This window comes from Python bivittatus, unplaced genomic scaffold, assembly GCF_059951505.1.
Source record: "Python bivittatus isolate LINGU-HERP-01145 unplaced genomic scaffold, Pbiv_v1 ctg000780_np1212, whole genome shotgun sequence".
Classification (NCBI taxonomy): Eukaryota; Metazoa; Chordata; class Lepidosauria; order Squamata; family Pythonidae; genus Python; species Python bivittatus.
Window position 1 is genome coordinate 1872530 of NW_028277108.1, and position 20956 is coordinate 1893485.

Sequence of the window (20956 nt, forward strand, 5' to 3'; positions counted from 1 at the left end):
TTCAGAAAAAAAGCAAATTAAGGGAAAATGTGAAATATATGCAATAATTACTTTTAAAAATCATTTATAGCTTAAAAAAAAATTGGAGTGTGCCAAATTTGAACTTAAAACACCAGTTTCAAGTTTTGAAATATGTTTTCATGTTCGGTGTGGAACATTTCCATCATTTTGAGTGTGTCTTGATCTTTGAAACAGAACTGTGTCAAGCTCAAAACACTTCTATAAAGACTGAATCAGCCAATTTTGAATATGAAACATATATTTTGAACTCAAGACAAGGTAAATCCAAACATTTTGCACACCATGAAAATTAAGACACTGTTACTTTTTAAAATATATTATGTACAGTATACCTTTGGCATAAGTAGAAAGTTAAAATGTCCATCTTATTTAGAGAATAGAAATTTGATTTAATATACTTTAAAGTGTTTTTTAACTATTTTACAAATGGAAGCTTGTTTAAGAGAAACAAGAAGGTGAAACGTTAACCCTGAAAACAGAAGAAATCAACTTCTATATTGTGCATTTAGTCTTCTACTATATATTAGAAGGAAACTAGAGGGACTTGGAATCAAGGCTTAGAAATTTTGCCACATGAAATTTTGTCTCATTTCATTTATCTTTTAATCTGAAGCAGAAGCATCAACTTCATCAGCTCCTTTAGTTTAACAGTTTTATCGTGTTCATGAATTTTAGAGAATCAGCATTTGCCTGTACTGGGATAAGCTTCTCTCCTTTTCACATGTTCATCTATTTTTTGATCCAGTACACCCCTCCCAAACCAATTTCTTTCACATTTTGTGGATTACGTTAAACTAAAATATTAGAAAATACTTCATTATCCTTTTTTCCACATTTTGCCATTTTTTAAAAACACAGAACAGTTTTCTCTTGATATATACACTTTTAGCTATATTATACATGAATCAGGCTGTGTGATATGCAATAATCAACACTGCATAAACACATACAATTTTAGAATTTATCCATCGTATTTTTTCATGTGATGTAGATGAAATGATGCATACATCTGTGTCTTACAACACAGTGAAGAATTGGCTGGTGTGGGTCTTCTGGTCTTCTGGGCTGTGTGGCCGTGTTCTTGAAGTTTTGTTTCCTAACGTTTTGCCAGCACCTGTGGCCGGCATCTTCAGAGTGCAGGAGCACAGACAGGAGCAGTTCTCTCTCTGCCCAGGGTGATGTGACCCTTTTGGGGGTATTTATAGAGATCTGAGGGGGGGGAAGGGGGGGATTGGGGGTGTGTGGGGGGGTTGAGTTACTGAGTGGCTGCTTGTTTTGGTGTCAGCATCTGTGTGTATCTTCCTGGGGATTAGGGAGGGTTTTTTCTTCTATTGAATTGTTAATGAGGGGCTGCTGGGGGTGATTAGCAAGTTCATTGTGTGAACTGTTCACATGTCCTGGTGGTTGAGCTGAGTTCGTTGACCTTTTGCAGGCTGTATTTTTCAGGATTGGTAGCCTGTGCTCCTGCACTCTGAAGATGCCGGTCACAGGTGCTGGCGAAACGTTAGGAAACAAAACTTCAAGAACACGGCCACACAGCCCGGAAGACCCACACCAGCCATCGTATGCCGGCCGTGAAAGCCTTTGACAATACAGTGAAGAATTATTTCATTCAACATAAGGCTCCAAGAATCAATCCTTAATAGTGAATAAGAACAGCCTGTTTACCAATACCTAAGTTTTTTGAACAACCATCTGTGGATTCCCATATATGTCATGTGCCTGCAAAAAAGTCCAATTGGGAATCTTCTCTAACTGAGAAATGTTTAAACAGAAAGTCTATCCTTCTGATAGGATTTACCTATTTACCTTAAGGCAAAATATTGGCTTTCCCCTCAGTTACCTAGGACCAAAACAGTCCTGTAATCAGGGATACACAGTGGGCACAGGAAGAAATAATAGTTACTAGGAGCATTGTTTAAAAGTAAGTAACTGAACATTCACGTTGCAAGTGGTTTAAAGAGTTCTGTTTTCAGCTTCGAAAGAAATACATTCCATAGCAGGGGGTGTTCTCCAATGGTAAATATTAGCAAAACCCTTCAGGAAGTATTTCATCAGGGGATGAAAAAACATGGAATGGTTGTCTACTATTTTGTGCACAGCAGAAATTTTTCTTTTACGGAAGAAAATACAAGTTGCTAAGAGTGAAGAGATACCAACATCTGGAAATGTACAAAACAAAACAATATTTACAGTATAGTTGGATGGCTTCTAATATTGTCATAATCTCTACTGAAAAATTATTGGCTGAAGAAATCAAGTTGTGAGGTATAGAAATATTAGTTCAGGTGATACAGCAGCTCATAATACAGGGGTTCTAAGTCCTGCCATTGTGGAAGGCAAAACCAGATGAAAGAGGATGGAGATCTATGGCTGTTCTGACTACGAGAAGGTTACCAAAATACATACGCCAGGCATATCTTGGTTAGAAGTGAAATGGGTGAAAGCTTATAAATTGGTCCCTTTCAGAAGACATTACCAAGACAGGCTAAATTATGGAACGACCTGCTGCAGACTTAACGGCAGTAAATGTTGCATGTTGTGCAAACAGATCAACAGAAGAGGTTCTCCAATGGGCAAAGAGGTTGTGAATCACCATAAGGTGAGCATATACTCATGTGTTATTACTAGTCATTGAGAATATTTGCCAATGTGTTGTCAGGACCTACACAGTATTTCACTGTTGGGAAGACATTCTGAACAATAGAGATATCCTAGAAGCTCAAAATCAATTGCATGCACATGCACACACATGCCGATTGTTATGTATGATACCATGGTATGTTAAATATGACTTGTATGACATGGCATTGAAGGATGAACTCAAAAGCATAAGGTGCCTTCGTTACAGCTAGAAGTTCCAGACAACTGATATGGCAGTGTTCCTCAGGAATATGATGGTTTTGGAAAATACAACCATTGCAATGAATTGCCATCTATTTGAAAAAGCATTGGTGGTGATGGTGCAAGGGGGAAGAGAGTTATATTCTGAATTCCAAGTATGGATCACTACCCACCAGAGAAGGAAACAACATAGTCAAAGGAAACAGGAAAATGCTTCATTTATAATTTACTTGATGTTAAAAAATCATTAGCCATCACTGAATGGACTGCATTCAAAACATACCACAAGACCAAGAACCAGGTAATAGCACTGAGTTGAGAATGATAATCGCCATCATATATCATGATTAAAAGGAATCATGCTCTTCTGCTGGGGCAAAAGGCACTTAATAAGGTCCAAATCCAAGTGTGCTCTTAAAAAATAAGAATGCAGGAAAGCTGGAAGGAGCATATAGCTCAGTTGATAGACAAGTCAAAATACTGATGTAAGCATGGTATATGCTGAATGTAGCAGACTCTAAGAAACAGCAACTAAAACTAGTAATTGTCCTAAATGAAAACATGGACCATATGAGACCATCATCCCTATGAACATTTTGGGGGCCTATAATTAGATCAAAGGAAGTACTAAAAAATGAAAGCAGCTGCTGTCTAATAAAATGGGAAGGTATTTCTACTGTGCCTGAAAATGAAAATAAACAATAGGTATTCTTCAGGTTTACAAATGTAAATTAATCCTTATGTAAATGTAAACTAATCTTTAAATAAGAGTAAAATTGTTCTGAAGTTTGTCAAAGATCCTTAATGTGTACATTATCCATGTTTAACTTGCTTGCTGCAAGCTACCTCCTTCACCATTGACACTTTCTTTTATCATTTGCATCTACTGCATGTGACTAAAGCAACTGTAGCTAGATGAACTTACCAGTTACTGCTATGTTCTTTCCTACTAAAGGTCAGAGGCTTCAATACAATGCCTTCTGCTTCTTTTTGAATTAGTCTTTTCATTATAATGTGAACCCCACCATGGGAGCATTTCCATGTAAGTTCATTGAAACTGGTGAAAGCCAGTTTTGGTAGTTGGTTGTCTGATTTTTTTAGTCTTCGATTCTAGTAAGCTGTGTCTCACAGCCATAAAGAAGAGTTGGTCGCACTGTTGCAGTATATTTGGACTTTTGTGCTGTGTTTTTATGTCTTTTCATTTCTGGAAGCTAGAAAGGACATTACAAATATTGGATGCTCGCTTCAAAGGATGTGTCACTTCTTGTGGTGCTCCACCAGTTGCCCAAATGCTGTAGTAGTCTATGATGCCAAATGCTGCTTTGAAATCAATAAATTCTATATGCGTTTCTGATAAAACTTAAACTGCAATTCTAATAGTTGCTGAACTGCAAATATTTGATCAGCACAACTACACCTAGGTCTAAATCCAGCTTGATTTTCTCTTTTCAGATAGCAGTTGACTGAGAAGTATTCTTCCCATAATTTTGTATCCAATATTCAGCACAAAAATACGTCTGCTATTGCTACAAGTTTCGTTACCTCTCCTTTGTAAAGAGACTTATTTACTTATTTCATTTATAGGTCACTTAACTCCATCACAGATGATAACTGCTATTTCCCATTCTTTAGCATGTTTCAATTTCCCACATTTTCCTGAATAAGACTTACTTTATTTTATCCTAGGGACTACGGTTATCATGGCAGTCATATATTTCTAGCCCAGCTTGTCTGATCCTACTCCCTTCTAAATCATCTAATGGTTTTTGGGATTTTGTTCAGTCTTGGCAGGCCTTCATCTACAGAGTATATTGATTTTTCTATTTCTGAATTGTAGTTAATACTACTAGCATCCAGTGCTGTTGGAGCTGGGTGGTTTAGAAGCTCCTTAAAATGTCTCTTTCACTAATCCACTTGTCTGGTAGAAGTCCACCATTTTCATCTGTGATAATATCACTAACAGGTGCTATATATGTTGTCATCAGTTCTTTCATAAGCTAAAGAAAGGTTTTTTTGAGTCCTCTTCTCCTCTTGCTTCTTCTAATTCTGTTGCTTTTTTCCAATACACTTCCTTATCTTTCCTAGCTAGCTTTTTAACTAAATCAGCCAGATTTCCAGCCTTTGATTGCTCTTGGTTGGCTAGAGCAGTTTTTCTTTTGATTTGGTAAGTTAAATGTTTCAGCACTTGCCAGTCTTTGCATGTGGTTTTGGTATACCCAGTCTCCTTGACTACTGAACAATGAATAACTTTTTCAATTTAGATCAGAGGCCTCTACTTGCTCATGTTGGTCTGCACATATTTCTCACACGCCATGAGACATACCCTTCGGCATCCTCTTCATTGTATTAATATTTAAATTGGCCTCACTTCCAGAAAAAAAAGATATTCAATGAGATTAGAAGGTTCCTGAAGGAGTCCTGCATTATAAAACCAGGTGTGATGTTTAAGTGTGAGGCCACTGCAGAGATGCTACTGGCTAGATCTTTATATTCAAGAAGATGGGGAAAGGAGCATGTAATACTTTCCCAGAAGAAACGCTGACTGTATTCTTATCAAGATTGTTGAACTACAATACAGAAAAAGGGCAGAATAGTAGAAGGACATTACCTCACCGCATTCAATATTTGGCATATTTATCAGAATTACATGAGTTTGAGATCCTAATTTACCCTGAACTACTCATTGGGAATTCGCAATTTTCTTCAAATATCTTCCACAGACCTAATGAGAAACAAAAGAGCAGGTACAGCCACTGAAGCATAAGCCTTGGAATGGACTACTTGATGAATCTGGTCACCAGCTGATGATGTCTGTTGAAGCTGTAAGCCTTTGCCATGTGAAGTAACTGCTATGTGTAAGATCTGTTTTTTTCTAAACAGAGACCTCCACAGGCTGATCTGGATTTCAGAAAGAAATGAGAAGGAAAAGACTCTTAGAGATTTCATTCAAATTGGATTTGAGTCCTCTAGGTCCAATAATGTTATAGCCAGAAATGTTTGAAATGTTTGGGCATGTTGTCTTGTTGGTGCATCAAATGCTGCAGTTTTTGCACTAAGCTATAGTATTTTCCACTGAGATAATTTTCAAGAATTGACAGGGAGGCCAGGAAGCTTGGTAGTTATTTATATACTTACAGAAATTAGAATCAATTGCAAAACTGAAATAAGAAAGTGGCTTGTTATGTTAAGTTTCAGGCCTGAGGAAAAAAAGATTCTTCCTGTTAGTAAGATATAGTGAAGAGGAGAAGATAATATCAGGATGACCTTGCATCCTCTTAGGTAGAGTAAGACTGATAATTGTAATAGCAAACTTTCCCATTCTATATCTCTCTAATCTGCAAATGTGAATGAAAGATATAAAAATAGAGCATCATCATATGGTAACTGAGGGTAACCACAATATGGAAAACAGAACTCAGAAGAGGCTGAACATCTACTTACCTTTTGGTCCTGTGATGGGCAGTTCCAAGAATGGAACTCAGCAAAGTGACTCTCTTGAAATTAAAGTAGAAAGGGATCTTATTTTGCCCTGAAAGGCACAGCCAGCAACCCCATGGTTTAACTGTAGGCAGAGTTTGCATAACCAGGGATGCTTAGTATTAGAAAAGGTAAAATCAAAAACAGGCTGGGAGGGAAGATATGGTAGTAATAATAGAACCAGAGTGTGGGTAATGGGTGAATAGTGCCACTGCCTTTTTCGTTTTAGAAATATCAACCCCCTATGCAGAAGGAACCTTTTGCTTCTTGGGTTTGTTTTCTAGTAAGGCAAGGTGCTTACTGATCAACTTGCTATAGGTGAACAAAGCCCTAAAAAGGGGGTGAGAACCATACAGATGGTTCTGCAGGTGTCTATGTTGAATGGAGGATGCCTCTAATAATTGAGCCAGAAATGATGGAAGTCTGGAGCAAATCAAGGCAAGCACAAGAATACTTGCTGAGGAATTTGATGATACAATAGCCATCAACAACATTTCCCAGGGAAGTGTTCTCAGAGGAAGACTGGTTGCATCAGGCTTGATTAATCTATTTTTGGCAGTGGACACAAATGTAATATTATGACTGTCAGCCAAATGGAGTAAGCACAGAGAGTGCCTATTTGTGGACAGCAGTTTACTGCCACAGTCAGAATATTTAGGACTATGTACTAAGTCCTCCCAGACCTTATCTTACTTATTTTATTTTACAAAAATAATTTTGAGGGTTGCATGTCAGGGTTAATCTTGAGACTTAAATGGCATTCTTTTAGGTATTCATATTTTAACAGTGAGAAACAGTTCCCCTTTAAAGTTAATTGAACAGATTAAATTAGCTTGATATGTTAAAGATTAAGGTGCTACAAAAGCATCCAGAATTTTTGGGTCAGTGCTTTTCCTTCTGAACACATATTCCTCCTGTTTATTTAAAATCAACACAATCAATTATTATATGAGAGCATCACAACAAGATAATAAATTCTTGTAGTTTTCTCATGCTTCTTCTTTTCCATGAAATGAAATTTAAGGGGAAAAAATGGTCTGTCTTTTCTATGCACCATCATAATGAGATTTCATTTATTAGGGGGAAAAAAAGAATAACCATGAGAAGTTAACACACCTTGTGATAACATTTTTCTCTGAGAAAAAAACAAGTTTGATGGAAATCCATCTTTTGTGAAGATGCCATATATTTTACTAAACATAGCTTGCAACTAGAAAGAGAAGTTCTATTCCAGCTTGCCAAAGGGACAAGAGAAGGCTCTCTAGTACGCAAGATACATATATAATAGAAAGATATGGGTGAGCTTTTGCAAGCCACTTTGGTGGGCCCTACTTTCTTCTTCTGATATTTCTATAACATCCTGTTAGCACTTCTAAAATCACAGACCTACCAAAGGGCAAGAGCTATAAAATGTGTTTAGATCCTAAAGGCAATCTGTAGAAGCATTTCCACAAGTCTTAGTAACAAGTTTAATGCAAGTAGTATACCAATTAACTTTGGGTTATCTTACCTTTAGCTTTCAGTTCTGATAAAAGACTTCCTGGACCTTCATGCCCAATAAGGTGACCAAGATAGTGGCCAGGGTTTGATTTGTAGTACTTTTGAAGATCTGGTATTGGAAATGTGACATAAAGATTTCTAAAATCTTTAATAGGTACCACCTTGTAAAGTTGCTGTAAAATTGGGGGGGAAAAAGAAGAGGAAAACCTTATTTAAACTTTTTATCTTTGTAAGATAAAGGTTAGAGCTATCAACTGTTTCTATTGGAATGGTTACTATAATTTCAGGAAACAGATAATTAAGCCCGCACATAACAATCTCGACTTATGATTTACAGAGAACCTCCAATACTATCTTGTTACTATCTACTCCTTAACAAAAGTATAATCTTGAAAGTTTCAAACCCACCCGGAGATGTTCTTCCTGGAAGGGATGTTCAGGGAATTCTGGTAATGGAACATTTTTATTCTTTACTTCAGAAAATAACTTCACCACCAGACTGGTTAGCTCATCTAAAGATTCTGCATAAAAGAATGAAAAGAAATCACTAAAAATTAAAAGCAGCATCCCTTATTCCAGGTCCTTCAAGTGAGTTGGACTTTAAGTTCCAAAATTCTAGCTTACTGGGAATTCTGATAATATAACTCTTACACATCTAGAAGATATCTTATTGGAAAAGTCTAGAAAAGAAGATCTCTTAGACTTCTTAGCTGCTTCTTCTAAACAGAGCCCCAGTAGGCTATCTTTTAACCACACATCTAAAAACTTAGAATACCTATCTCTTATTACAGAAATTCTGTATCCAGAATTCAGTCAGTGTATTTTACACTGCATAATATAAACAAAATCAGATCCCAAGAAGGAAGGAGGGACATTAAGGGAAAAAAAAACAGAATTTGAAATGCTCATATAAAATCAAACCACCTATTAGGGTAGATATACAAACTCTTACTTAAATATGATACAGAGGCAGAACAAACAAAAAACTGTATGACAAAACCTTAAAGAAACAGTTACAATACAACACTGGGCAGAATTATGAATTAAATATATAAGATTTACACCAAGTTATAAGTTAGAGGAAAATTGGTACAAAATGTTTTGTAGATGGTATACAACTCCATCAACAATATCTAAGATAGACAAATCATATAGTAATAAATGTTGGGAATGCCATGAAATAGAAGGAACATTTTATCACATGTGGTGAACATGTAAAAGAACTCAAAAGTACTGGAAAGACATAAATAGTATAATGCAGAAATCTTGTAATTTAAATTTGAAATGAAACCGCAACTTTTGCCACTAGGTATAATCTCAGAAAAAATCAATAAGAAATATCATAATTTAATAAAATATATGCTTACAGCAGCAAGAATAATCTTTGCTCAACAATAGAAGAAAGACACAATCTCAACAATATCTGACTGGGAACTTAAACTCAGAGAATATATTTGAAATTATGATTTATGGATTTGATGACAGATATAATATGGGTTAACAGAAATAATGGAAGTTATGTTGTTAATTTAGAGCATGAGTTTAATATATATTGCTACATATCTGTTGCAATGAGGGTCAGGTTTTTTTTCTTTTTTCTTTTCTTTTTTCCTGCACTCTTGATCTTTACTATTTTTTTTCCTAATTTCTTTTTATTATTATTGTTAATTTTTACTATTCTTTTTTTAAAATTAATAACATTATTACAAAAAAATGAAGCCCTACAGACTGCTAAATAAAGGCTCACAGCACTGGCTGCCAGGCTAAGGAGGTACACTAGAGAAACAGAGGCCAAGAAAATAAATACCCTGTTCTCCAAAGAACCATCCAAGGTGTACTCCCAACTGCAATGCAACAACACAGTAACAACAGAGCAACCAACAGTAGAAGCTGAACAGTACAGGAAGAACATATGGGAGAAAGAGAAGACACATAACACCAGAACAAAGTGGCTGTAGTACCCGGGACAAACCACACCAATCTCCCAGAATAAAAACCAGTCACCAACACAGTAGCAGACATCTAACAGTGGGTCAAGAACACGAAGAGCTGGACAGCACCTGCCCCAGACATGATCTATATCTACTGGCTAAAGAAATCAACAACAGTGTATGAATGCCTAGCAGCACAGATGAACCAACTGCTAGCAGCAGGCTCCCACCCAGACTGGCTAACACAAGGAAGGACAGTACTGATCATGGAAACTCCTATCAGGCATCCAAGACACCAAGCTACAGGACCATATGGGCCAGGACATGACCACAGCACTGAAGGGCACTGGGAACACCACCAGAGGCTCAAAACACCAGTTGCTCATAGATAGAGCAGTCACCCAAGACTCAAGGCCCAGACAGACCAATCTGAACATAGCCTGGATTGACTACAGGAAAGCCTGCAACTCAGTGCCACACACATGGATCTGTTAATGCCTGGCATTATACAAAGTCACTAAGGACCTTCCTCAAGAACTCAATGGGACTGTGGAAGACAACACTGGAAGTCAACCCAAGAGAGCTCACACAAGTGGCCATCAAGTGTGGCATATACCAATGAGATGCACTGTCCCCGCTGTTGTTCTGCATAGGCTTGAACCCCATCAGCCAGATAATCACAAGGACTGGATACGGATACAAGTTCAAAAGTGGAACTACCATCAGTCACCTCTTCTACATGGATGACATCAAGCTGTATTCTAAGAGTGAACGAGACATCGACTCGCTAATCCACCTGATATGGATCTACAGTGAGAACACTGGGATGTCATTTGGACTGGAGAAGTGTAGCCAGTTGGTAGTAGAGAGAGGGAAGGTAGTTAAGAATGATGGGGTGGAACTTCCAGAGGGCCACATAGCAGACATAGAGACCAGCTACAAGTACCTTGATGTCCCACAGTCACATGGGAACCACGATAAGGAGTCAAGGAAGACAGCAAAATCCAAGTACCACCAAAGGATAAGGCAGGTCCTCAAGAGCTAGCTCAATGGGAAGAACAAGATCCATGCCATCAAGACGTATGCCCTGCCAGTCATCAGATACCCTGCTGGTATAGTGAGCTGTCCAAAGGAGGACATGGAGGCTGCCAATGTGAAGACCCAGATGTTCCTCATAATGTATGGAGGTTTTCACCCCAAGTCCAACACCCAGAGGCTGTACACCAGCTGGAAAGAGGGTGGGTGGGGTCTGGTGACCGTCAAAGCCATTGTCCTGGATGAAACCCAGAGCATCCAGAAGCACATCAGTAATATGGCACCCAAAGATGAGCTGCTGAGAGAATGCCTGAGGCAGCAGCAGACATAGAAGGAAGTTCAAGTGGAGGAAGTGCCATGGCAAGACAAGCCCCTGCATGGGATGTACCACTGACAGACAGCTGAGGTGGCTGACATTGGGAAATCCTACCAGTGGCTAGAAAGGCCTGACTAAAAGACAGCTGTGAGGCACTGATCATAGCAGCACAAGAACGGGCACTAAACACCAGATCCATAGAAGCAGGGGTCTACCACATTAGACAGGACCCAAGGTGAAGACTGTGCAGAGACCTCAGAGACAGTCCAACACATAGTGGCAGAGTGGAAGATGCAGGCAAGAACAGTATACACTGAACGGCACAACCAAGTAGCTGGCACTGTGTACAGGAACATCTGCACAGTGTATGGGCTAGACCCTCCCAAGTCTAGATGGGAGATTCCACAGAAGGTCATGGAGAATAACAGGGCTAAGATCCTGTGGGACTTCCAGATCCAGACAGACAGGCAGGTACTGGCCAGTCAACCATACATTGTGGTAGTAGACAAGGACCAGAAGACAGCAGTGGTGATAGATGTAGTGGTGCCAAGTGACATCAGGAAGAAGGAGTATGAGAAGCTGGAGAAGTACCACGGCCTGAAGGAGGAACTAGAGAGGATGTGGAAAGTAAAGGCCAAAGTGGTCCCAGTAAAGGCCAAAATGGTCCCAGAGGTGGTAGGAACACTCAGGGCTGTGACTCCTAAGCTGGGAGAGTGAACAACATCAGAGCTCTCTGTCTAGAAGAGTGCAGTGCTAGGAATAGCTAAGATACTGCACAGAACCCTCAAACTCCCAGGCTTCTAGTAAAGGACCCGAGAATGAGGAAGACACATACCACCCATAAGGGTGAGGGGGATGGAGAGAAAGAGAGATACACGCACAGGCACACATACACACAATAAAACAGAGGTTTTAATAAGTAATTAGCTTAAGATCAAAACATTATCGCATAATCAATACTTCAATGTGAGTTGCAGTGGTTCTTTTTTTAATATTTGGATGAAAAGGCCAAATAATTTTATGCTTTAAATATTGACATCCTAAATTGTAATTAATATTGAGAGAATTTTTTCTTTCCTATTTTCAATACTTTAAGCTATCTAAATAATAGAATGTTAATAATCTTAATCATATCATATAAACATCACTATATTGAAACAATACAATGAATCAAGATTTATGATACAATAAAAAGGGAAAATTTAGAGAAAGAGCAGTGATGCTAATAGCCACAGAGGGCAGAAAAGAAAAAAATCTGCAAATACCCAGAGTGCTTTGCATCTCTACTCTAATATTTTTTGTGTTATCAAATGAAGGTACTACTATAACCAGTAAGTTATTAACTCACTGAAGTTTTTATTTTACTACTGAACATGAAGCTTGCCTTTGTTTAATTCCCTAAAGGACTAATATTATGTAAATATGAATAACATTTAAATACTTCAAAATAATTCTCATAATGCTTGCCATTCTTACCCCGTCCTAAAACACAAACAGCCATTAAATTCGATGAATAGTAAGTGGAGTGAAACTTCAACAGTTCTTGCCTTACATCTATTCCTTCTTGGTTTGGTCTAGTTTCCAAAGTGAACTTGTTCCCTATAAAGCAAGAGTAAAATAAAAGATGTGTTAAAGAAAAAAGTTATAGCAGGGAATGGGGCATCCTACAACCAAATGGGAGGCTAATGCATATATTCTTCAGCCAGATCACAACATGAGTTTTGGAAAAGCTGCTGAGTACATTATGCACAATATGCGTGGAGTTCCTGTGTATGTTTCCCATACGATCATGGTGCTTCAGTTAGATGCATTAAATGTATATGATATGAATTGGGAAAAATAATTTGTAACTCAAGATTTAGAACTGAATTCTTCAGGGACAGAAAAGAATAGATGTTGTGTAGTGATTTCTACATTACCTATAGAGGTAATCAATTAGCAACCTCAAACCAAGATAGGAGAAAAAGTAGTATTCACTTATCACTTTAATCACAGTCTTCCTGATTCAAAAAACTATGGTTTACTAAAGCAAAAAAGAAGATGACGATGACATTGGCTAGAATGTTTCCTTTCTACTAAGAAGCCAAACCCTAGTTTATTAAGCCTATTTCTCATGGTATATGAACAGTGAACCTATAGTTAAGTGTTCACTACAAATCAAGATCAAGCTATGCTTTGTGATCCTAATGTGTTGAGAACATTTAAGCCTACAACTTGGTAATTTCAATTTATTTTTTTTTATTTATTGGATTTTGAGGCTGCCTGACTCCAAAAAGACTCTTGGTAGTTTACAATAATTAAAAAACCCCACAACTTAAAAAAAATAGGACCACCTGGACAAAACCACATCAGTAACTTTAAAAAAAAAATGGACAGGGGCTCCACGAACATCCTTACTCCAGGCCTGGGAATATCTTAGGAAAAATTTGTTTTTATAAATCAACTAGTCTTTTCTGAAGACAACTGCATGAAATGAAAAGAGAATACTCATCATTCCTTCCCACTCTAATGCACTATAATGTCTTAGTCAAGGAATAGCGAGGCTTAACATTAATGGTTCTTTTGCACTGCTGCTATAACCCGCTTGTCTCCTATGCTGCAACCCACTGGAAATGAAGTCAGCTTAAGTAGTCTTTATCTGGATCCATTCTTCAGCTTTGTGCCCAATGGGCTGGTAAGGGAAAAAAAAAAATCTGAAAACACTAGAGTTTCTATTTTTCTTTCTGCCTCCCAGACCAGAAGGGTAAACTGGTAGAACCGTTGCCAGTATGACCCAGTTTATGGGGGGGGGGAAGTCCACTACTGCTGGAAAAACTTTGCTTTAAAAAAAGAAAAGTCTTAACATTTTAGTATTCAATTGGTGAATATAAAAAAGAAAAAAAAGAAAAAGTCCAGTCTTTTATGGTCCTCCATGGGAAAGTCCCTTCCAACAGCAGCAGGTAGTCCAGCAACCCAGGATGAAATGGAAGGCAGTGGTCAGTGACTGGAGAAGGATGGGTGGAGGCTGACATTGTGTTGGGCTGTTCTTGCAGGTCACTAACTTATTTCTGAGCACTGAAGTTTTAACATGATTCTGTATTAATGCAAGGAGAGCAATTTCTACAATTTAGTTTTAAAAAATTAAATTGTCTAGTCAAAATGTAAGACTTTCTAATACTTCCACTGTCCTTTGCTTTTTTTCTGGCAGTGAAAAAGTAAAACCAAGGTTAGAACTTCTATTCCCAACACGCTGTCTCAAATGTTACTGCTATACAAAGTAAACCTACCACTCCAAGCTGACAAACTATAATAATGAACATAAACCTAAGACATGAAACAATAAAATAAGTGTGTGAAGACAACATCCTAAAATAATGAGAATAGAGACATATAAAATAATTAACTCTGTTTATGAACAGCTGTAATTATAGTCAAGTATGGATATAATTAAGAAGAAACAGTTATTAAACGTAACTCTTCAAGCCTACACACACTTTGATTACAGACTATCATTATTATAACAATATAAGGACCTGCAATACAGGTACCTAGCCTTGCTTTGTTTTGGAAAATGCAATTATTAAAGAAAAATATCATTTAAAAAACAACTTAAAATAAGAGCGTTCCAAATAGCATGCAAGACAAAAATGAACTTTTATCCAGTAATGCTGGATGACAGTTGCAGTAGAAGTCTTGACCTGGTGCCTAAAGGCTGTAAGGCTCTTGATAGGGAGGAATAGGCTGACTTAATCCAAGAAGGATGGAGTGGCTATTGATTCAGAAACTTTCTTGAGTCCAAGACAGTACCAACTTCAAGCCTAGATGGGGGTCATGCTCTGCAGAAGGAGCTAGTCCATAACTTTGGGGGCCTCCTGAACTCACAGATCCTGCCAAAAAAGGATGTGGAAGCCATACCCAAGAGAGCCTTTACTCAACTTTGGCTGATGCCCCAAGTAAGCCTGTTCTTGGAACAAGCACTAGCAAATCACTCATGCCCTCCTCACCTCATTATTTGGACTACTATAATACGGTTTATCTGGAGCTGCACTTGAAGACCATCTGGAAACTCTAAGTGGTACAGAATGCAGTTGTCTACTTGTTAATGGGAACAGCCCAATATTATCATATAACACTAGTATTGGGGGCACCACACTGATTGCCAGTTTGTTTCCAGGTGCATCTCAAGGTGCTAGTCATGACCTATGAATCCCTAAATGGTCGGTTAATCTATGAAAGCACTTACTCCAACTAGAATCTGCATACCCAAGACATGATGGCAGAGCATGCATACCATAAATTTAGACTATAGTTAGGTCCTTTGATTTCAATGGTTAGCTTGACCTGATGAAATAAACAATGCTGATGAATAGATGAACAAGATTTGACTTACTGTATGTCATCAAAATTACTTACAATTAGGTATTCCTTCCATTTCTAATTCCTTCCTTCTATATTTTCTTACTTCCACTGTCAGTGAATCAAGGAAATTTAATTACCATAATTCTAAAGGCTGCATCATCAAGAAGATTCTATACCCTATGCCATATATTTTTATTTCTATAATGACTGAATGTTTAGAAAGATGAGGAATCGTATCCCCATAGCTGAAGAGAACATATGATGTAAAATTGCATTCTTATTTACCTGTGCCAAATTTGCTAAATGGATGATTAGGATTTCCAGTAGCCTTTTCTAGCTGAAATAGTCTCCATGAATCATTCATTAAATTCTTCTCGTGCTCCGAATCGACAGCATTTACTTCTCTGTCTTTGCAGCTTTCATCAAAGAGAGGGCACAAGAAAAACTGGGCAAACCTGTATGAAGGAAGTTTGATATTTTCCAAATTAATGTACTGAATCACTGTAACATTTTTAAAGTTTAAAATAATATATACAGCATGGGAGAGTACAACATAGCTTTAGTTTTAGTTCAGGATGGATAACTTTTGTTCATTACCTTTTCATCCTTGATCTTTTACACTCTGCTCACGTCTATATTAATTTACTCAATTGGATCACTGTAGCTGGAAATTACAGAATGACCCCCAAGTAATTGTTCCACTGTAATTCACTTCATGGAGCACAAATTATCAGTTTAAGAATCTGAATTAGGTTGGGATGGGATGGGATGGGATGGGATGGGCAATCTGCAACCCATGTGGAACATCTTAGCATACATTTTGTGAAAGAAGGACCCAGCTGTCATGCAAAAGAAGGCCAGCACGAAAGCAGGTCCTGGCTGTGCCGGTATGAAAAGAGGACCATCCTTTTGTGTGCTGGCCGATGCCTTCTTTCATGCTAGCATAGCCGGGGCCTTCTTTTGCACACCTGCTAGGTCCTTCCTTCGAGAGAGGCAGTCCTAGCCACAGCAACAAAGAAGGACCTGGCCACCAGGCAAAAGGAGGACCTGGCCGTCATGCAAAAGGAGGTCCTGGCCGGTGTGCAGTGCAGCACACACACACCCACCTGTAGCTCTCATCCACTGGCTTATGGGATGTTTCCATGGTGCCTCCCCTGCACATGGCCAGGATCATGAGCCCAATGGAGGGTCAGCTGGGGTGGGGGGGCAGGCAGCAGCAGGGGGAGCAGTTGTAAATGCAGGCAGACCTGAACTTTGTTCACGTGACTGAGGGGGTGCTGCGATGGCCAGAACTTGGAGAACGGGTTGTAAGTTCCTTTGTTCAGCACTATCGTAACTTCAAACAGCCGCTGAACAAATGGTCATTAAGTGAGGAGTACCTGTAATAAGTTCATAGCTATATAAAGTAGTAAGGTAATGTAAACCCAGATATGAAGTCTTACACATTCTAACATTGCTGAATTTTTTCTCACTGGAAAACTATTTCTACGTATCAATCAAGGGACTTATATAAAATATCTTACATTTTACTGCTATTACATCCAAAATGTCAACAGTCTTTTTCCAGTTATTTAATATTCACATTTTGTAAATATTTAATTATTTCAGAAAGGAGGAAATAATCCAAACTCCACAGAGGCAGTCTCTTTATTATATCAACTGAATTTGTACAAAATAACTCCAACCTTTGAAGTTTCAAGAACTTTTCACTAGGCAAGTTGGTTAGAGAAAGCAAAAAGGATAAAGCAGATTATGGAGTGATTCATTCTATACCAGTTTACCTGGTCAAACATAATGATAGAGATTTCAGACATAAAAATTTACACTTAGCAACTATAGATTATTTTCACATAAATATTCTCCCAAAGCTTATTCTGAAGAAGAAACAATCAAATGTTTGTAAGTTCTTCACGTTTGAAAACGTAAATCCCAGCTGTCAGAGTCAAAATTGCTTCTATCCTATCAGGAGATGCATAACACCTGGCTAATTGAAAATACAGAAAACAATTATCAAAATCCATATATTAACAAAGCTGGGTATATTTGGGGTTGGTTTTCTATGTAACAAAAGTCAATAAAAACTAAATTGGACAGGATTGCTTAGTGATGGAAAAGAACAGAACCTCAAGTAATAGTGCTGGCAAGGTTTATTTATTTATTTAACAAATTTGTATGGCCGCTAGATGATACAATGTCCTCTTCCTTCCATGTAAGAACTTGTTGTAGTAACACTAAATTCAATATTTTCCAGGTTCCATGAAAAGGAATCATAACTGCATTGACTTAAAATTTCAATTTGGCCTAATAAAGGTTTTGCCAGAAGTACAGAGTACATTAAGTGAACTTTTACTCCCAGTAAAAATCACATGGTGATTAACAATATACATATTGAATAATTAAGATATGCTTACCTGTCAAGAGCACCTTCCAAGTGTTCGTGTGAGACATCAAAGTAGTAGTTGGTGTGTTCTCCACTTGTAAAAGCATTTGAACTCCCTCCATGTTCACTGAGAAATTGGCTGTACTCATTTTCTTTTGGGTATTTTTCAGTTCCCAAAAATAGCATATGTTCACAAAAATGGCTTAACCCAGAAATATTAAGGGGATCAGATAACGATCCTTGTGGGAAGAAAAAAAAAGTAACAAGTCATCATAAAATATTAAGTTTTATTAAAGTAAAGTAATTCCGCACAATTACTACAATTAGATTAAGTTTTTAAAAACAGGTAAGTTGTAATTAAATCAGTGTGGTACATGAAACTTTGTTTACTTCAAAAAGGAAGCCATCATATGAAATCAACTGAGTAGGTTCATTTACTCTGTAGCTTAGTCATGCTAGAATATATGAGCTACTATACAACTTCTCCATACTATTCTTCCATGTAAATCTCCAATGAAGTTATAGTAATTATACTATTAAGAAATCAAAGGTGAAGGTCTTATCCAAGCATTTGAAACTGCAAAGAAAAAGGAAATTTTAACATGGGACTCAAATAATGATCGACTTTGGAAATACATGCAAGGAACATTTAGGGAAGAATTAACAATAATTTTCCATTACATGTGTGTTATATATAATCTCACATATTAATTTACTATTGCATACATTTATTTAAGTCAGCTGCCCTTATTTTTCATTTAAAACTCCAAATATCAGTATTCTCTTCCTTCTTTTAAATATATTATTTCCCATCCTATATCCTACAGTGAATATACAAGCCTAGATAGGCTGAGAATATATCAAAATATTTCCCTACCATTCCTCTAAGTAAAATGCATGGCTATTTAAGAATAATATACAAATACTTTTAAGACAAACATTTAATGGAATTATTGCCTGCCTTATAAAATAAAAACCTTCACAAACCAGAACATTAATTAAAAATACAAAACAAATCTTAAGAGCAGTATCATTCACACACAAACACACACAGTATATTGAATCAATTCAAAATGTGACATAACAAAATAACAGCAGTAGCAGCTAAAAATTTAGCTAAAAACAAAATACGCTAAAGTTATTCAATTCCAACTTAGAGAAAGCATATCCTTAAAATCCCCTTCAAAGAGACCACACATATGTCCTGGGGGATGGCCTGCCAAAGATGTGAGGCCATCACAGAACAATCTTTGGCAGCTTTTCCTAGATATGACCACAGCTGGTATGGTAGCTCAAACTGAAAAAACATTCCTAGCTATAAACGCCAACCTGCATTTTCATGGTAACCACAGGAGTGGAGGTGCAGGGGGGAACTAAACTGCATACACTGCTTTTTGTATTCCTTTACCTAGATCAGATTTCCTCAGCCAATGTTTTGTCTGGAATAATCTTAGATTTGTTTACCTACATCCACTCAGAGACTGTTTTCTCTGACTTTTGTTTTTGCTTAGTTGATGTGTTCTTACTTTGATTAATGTATAAAAATGCACACCTTACATTTTTTCCATGTTGGTTTTAAAGATAATTTGTGCTTTTTAAGTACAAAAAATAAAAATATTTTATACAGCTAAGTATGTCATCCACCAAGAAAAGCAAAATAGCTGCAGTATTGTGGAGAAACAGAATATGCCCCAAGATATTCTTTAACACATGTTCTGTAGCATTAACTGCAAGACTCACACTATTGGCATTCTATTCATTCGCTTTACCATTTTGTGAATCTGAGCTCCCAAAGATCCTCAACAAAGCTGTGGTTTTACCAAGACTGCATGAGAAGCTACCAAGACTTTATTTTACACAAAAATAAAAGGAAAACATTTAGAAAAGTTGCAGTCCTACATGCTATAGTCCATTAGTGTTAGTGTGGTCATTCCAGTCTCTACAAGCTGTTTGAAAAATCTATGCAAAATTCTACACCACAGCAAACACAATCAGAAGATGCTGAGTCTTCTACTACTACTACTATTATATTACCATCTCTATTATTACCATTTTACTTTCTTCATCCTTGCTTTTTCATTTCTCTTAACCTACTATTATTTATTTTAACTCTTTTATCTAATTTCTTACTGGTCCTTTGGTATCTAAAAGTTTATAAAATAACGTTGTCATCTTCAAGTTGTGTCCAGTAAACATACAAATCTGACTAAATCAATTCCAACCTGAAATACTGACTCCTGTGGAAAAACGTTAGTGAAATTTCCAAGCAATCTTACAACTCTAACTTCGGTCCAGTAAGAAGACGACTTTGTAACCGTGCATTACCTTATGATATATAAAACCAAAACCAAAACCAAAGCAAGGTACTTGATTAAATACCTATGTGTACATCAAGTGTAGCTGAAGATTTGTCTGTAGTGGGATCACTGATAAGCATTGCTTTGATTCCATTTGCCAGTTCTAACCCACGATATTCTCGTTTATCCTCAGGTGATTTGATAATTTCATTTGTTATTCTTTTGATAGCAAGATCATTCATTTTGTAGTATATTTCTTGCTGAAGCCTAAAGAAAATAGGAAAGAAATTAGGAAAAGTTGAATTAAAATAATTTAAGATAAAATTGTGAATGTAAGATCATAAGCAGTGTCCTGCTGCATCGGACCTCTGGCCTAACTAGTCCAGCAATCTGTTCGCACAATGGCTAACCAACTGCACAAGTCCACTAATCTCCCAAGAGATGGCCTTCAGAGGCAGTCACACTGTCATCGCAGGCTGTTAGCCATTGATCATTTATGAGGTCCAACCCTTTTTGAAGCCAGCCAAGCTAATAGCCAGCACCACATCTTGTGGTAAATACATTGCTACAACTTCCAATTATAGTTCCAGATCTAAAATACATCGTCCACAGGCTTTAAAAAGATTATAGTAGATTTATAGTTTATTAAGGTAACTTATTTTAAAGTATATAAAATCTATACCTGACTTTAACTATTATACTATAATTTATACTTAATTGCACCCTTGCTAACTCTGTTGACTGATAATAGTAATTAGACACTGTTTTCCAGAGCTAAATTCTGAGTCAAATAAAAATGTTAATATTGATACCTAAT

At 37.2% G+C, this 20956-nt stretch overlaps 1 protein-coding gene across 6 annotated transcripts in view; it reads right to left on the minus strand.

Annotated features, from left to right (window-relative positions):
• The window catches only part of IDE (insulin degrading enzyme), a 98169-nt gene that overhangs the window by 49299 nt on the left and 27914 nt on the right, over positions 1-20956 (minus strand). For all 6 annotated transcript variants that reach the window (XM_088128987.1, XM_088128989.1, XM_088128988.1 and 3 more), the window contains 6 exons: positions 20222-20406; positions 17874-18081; positions 15748-15917; positions 12601-12723; positions 8251-8363; positions 7853-8015 (listed from right to left, as the gene is read on the minus strand). In XM_088128987.1, the coding sequence (XP_087985113.1) occupies positions 7853-8015; positions 8251-8363; positions 12601-12723; positions 15748-15917; positions 17874-18081; positions 20222-20381 (937 nt within the window). In that variant the 5' untranslated portion in view covers positions 20382-20406. The remainder of the gene's footprint in view (positions 1-7852; positions 8016-8250; positions 8364-12600; positions 12724-15747; positions 15918-17873; positions 18082-20221; positions 20407-20956) is intronic.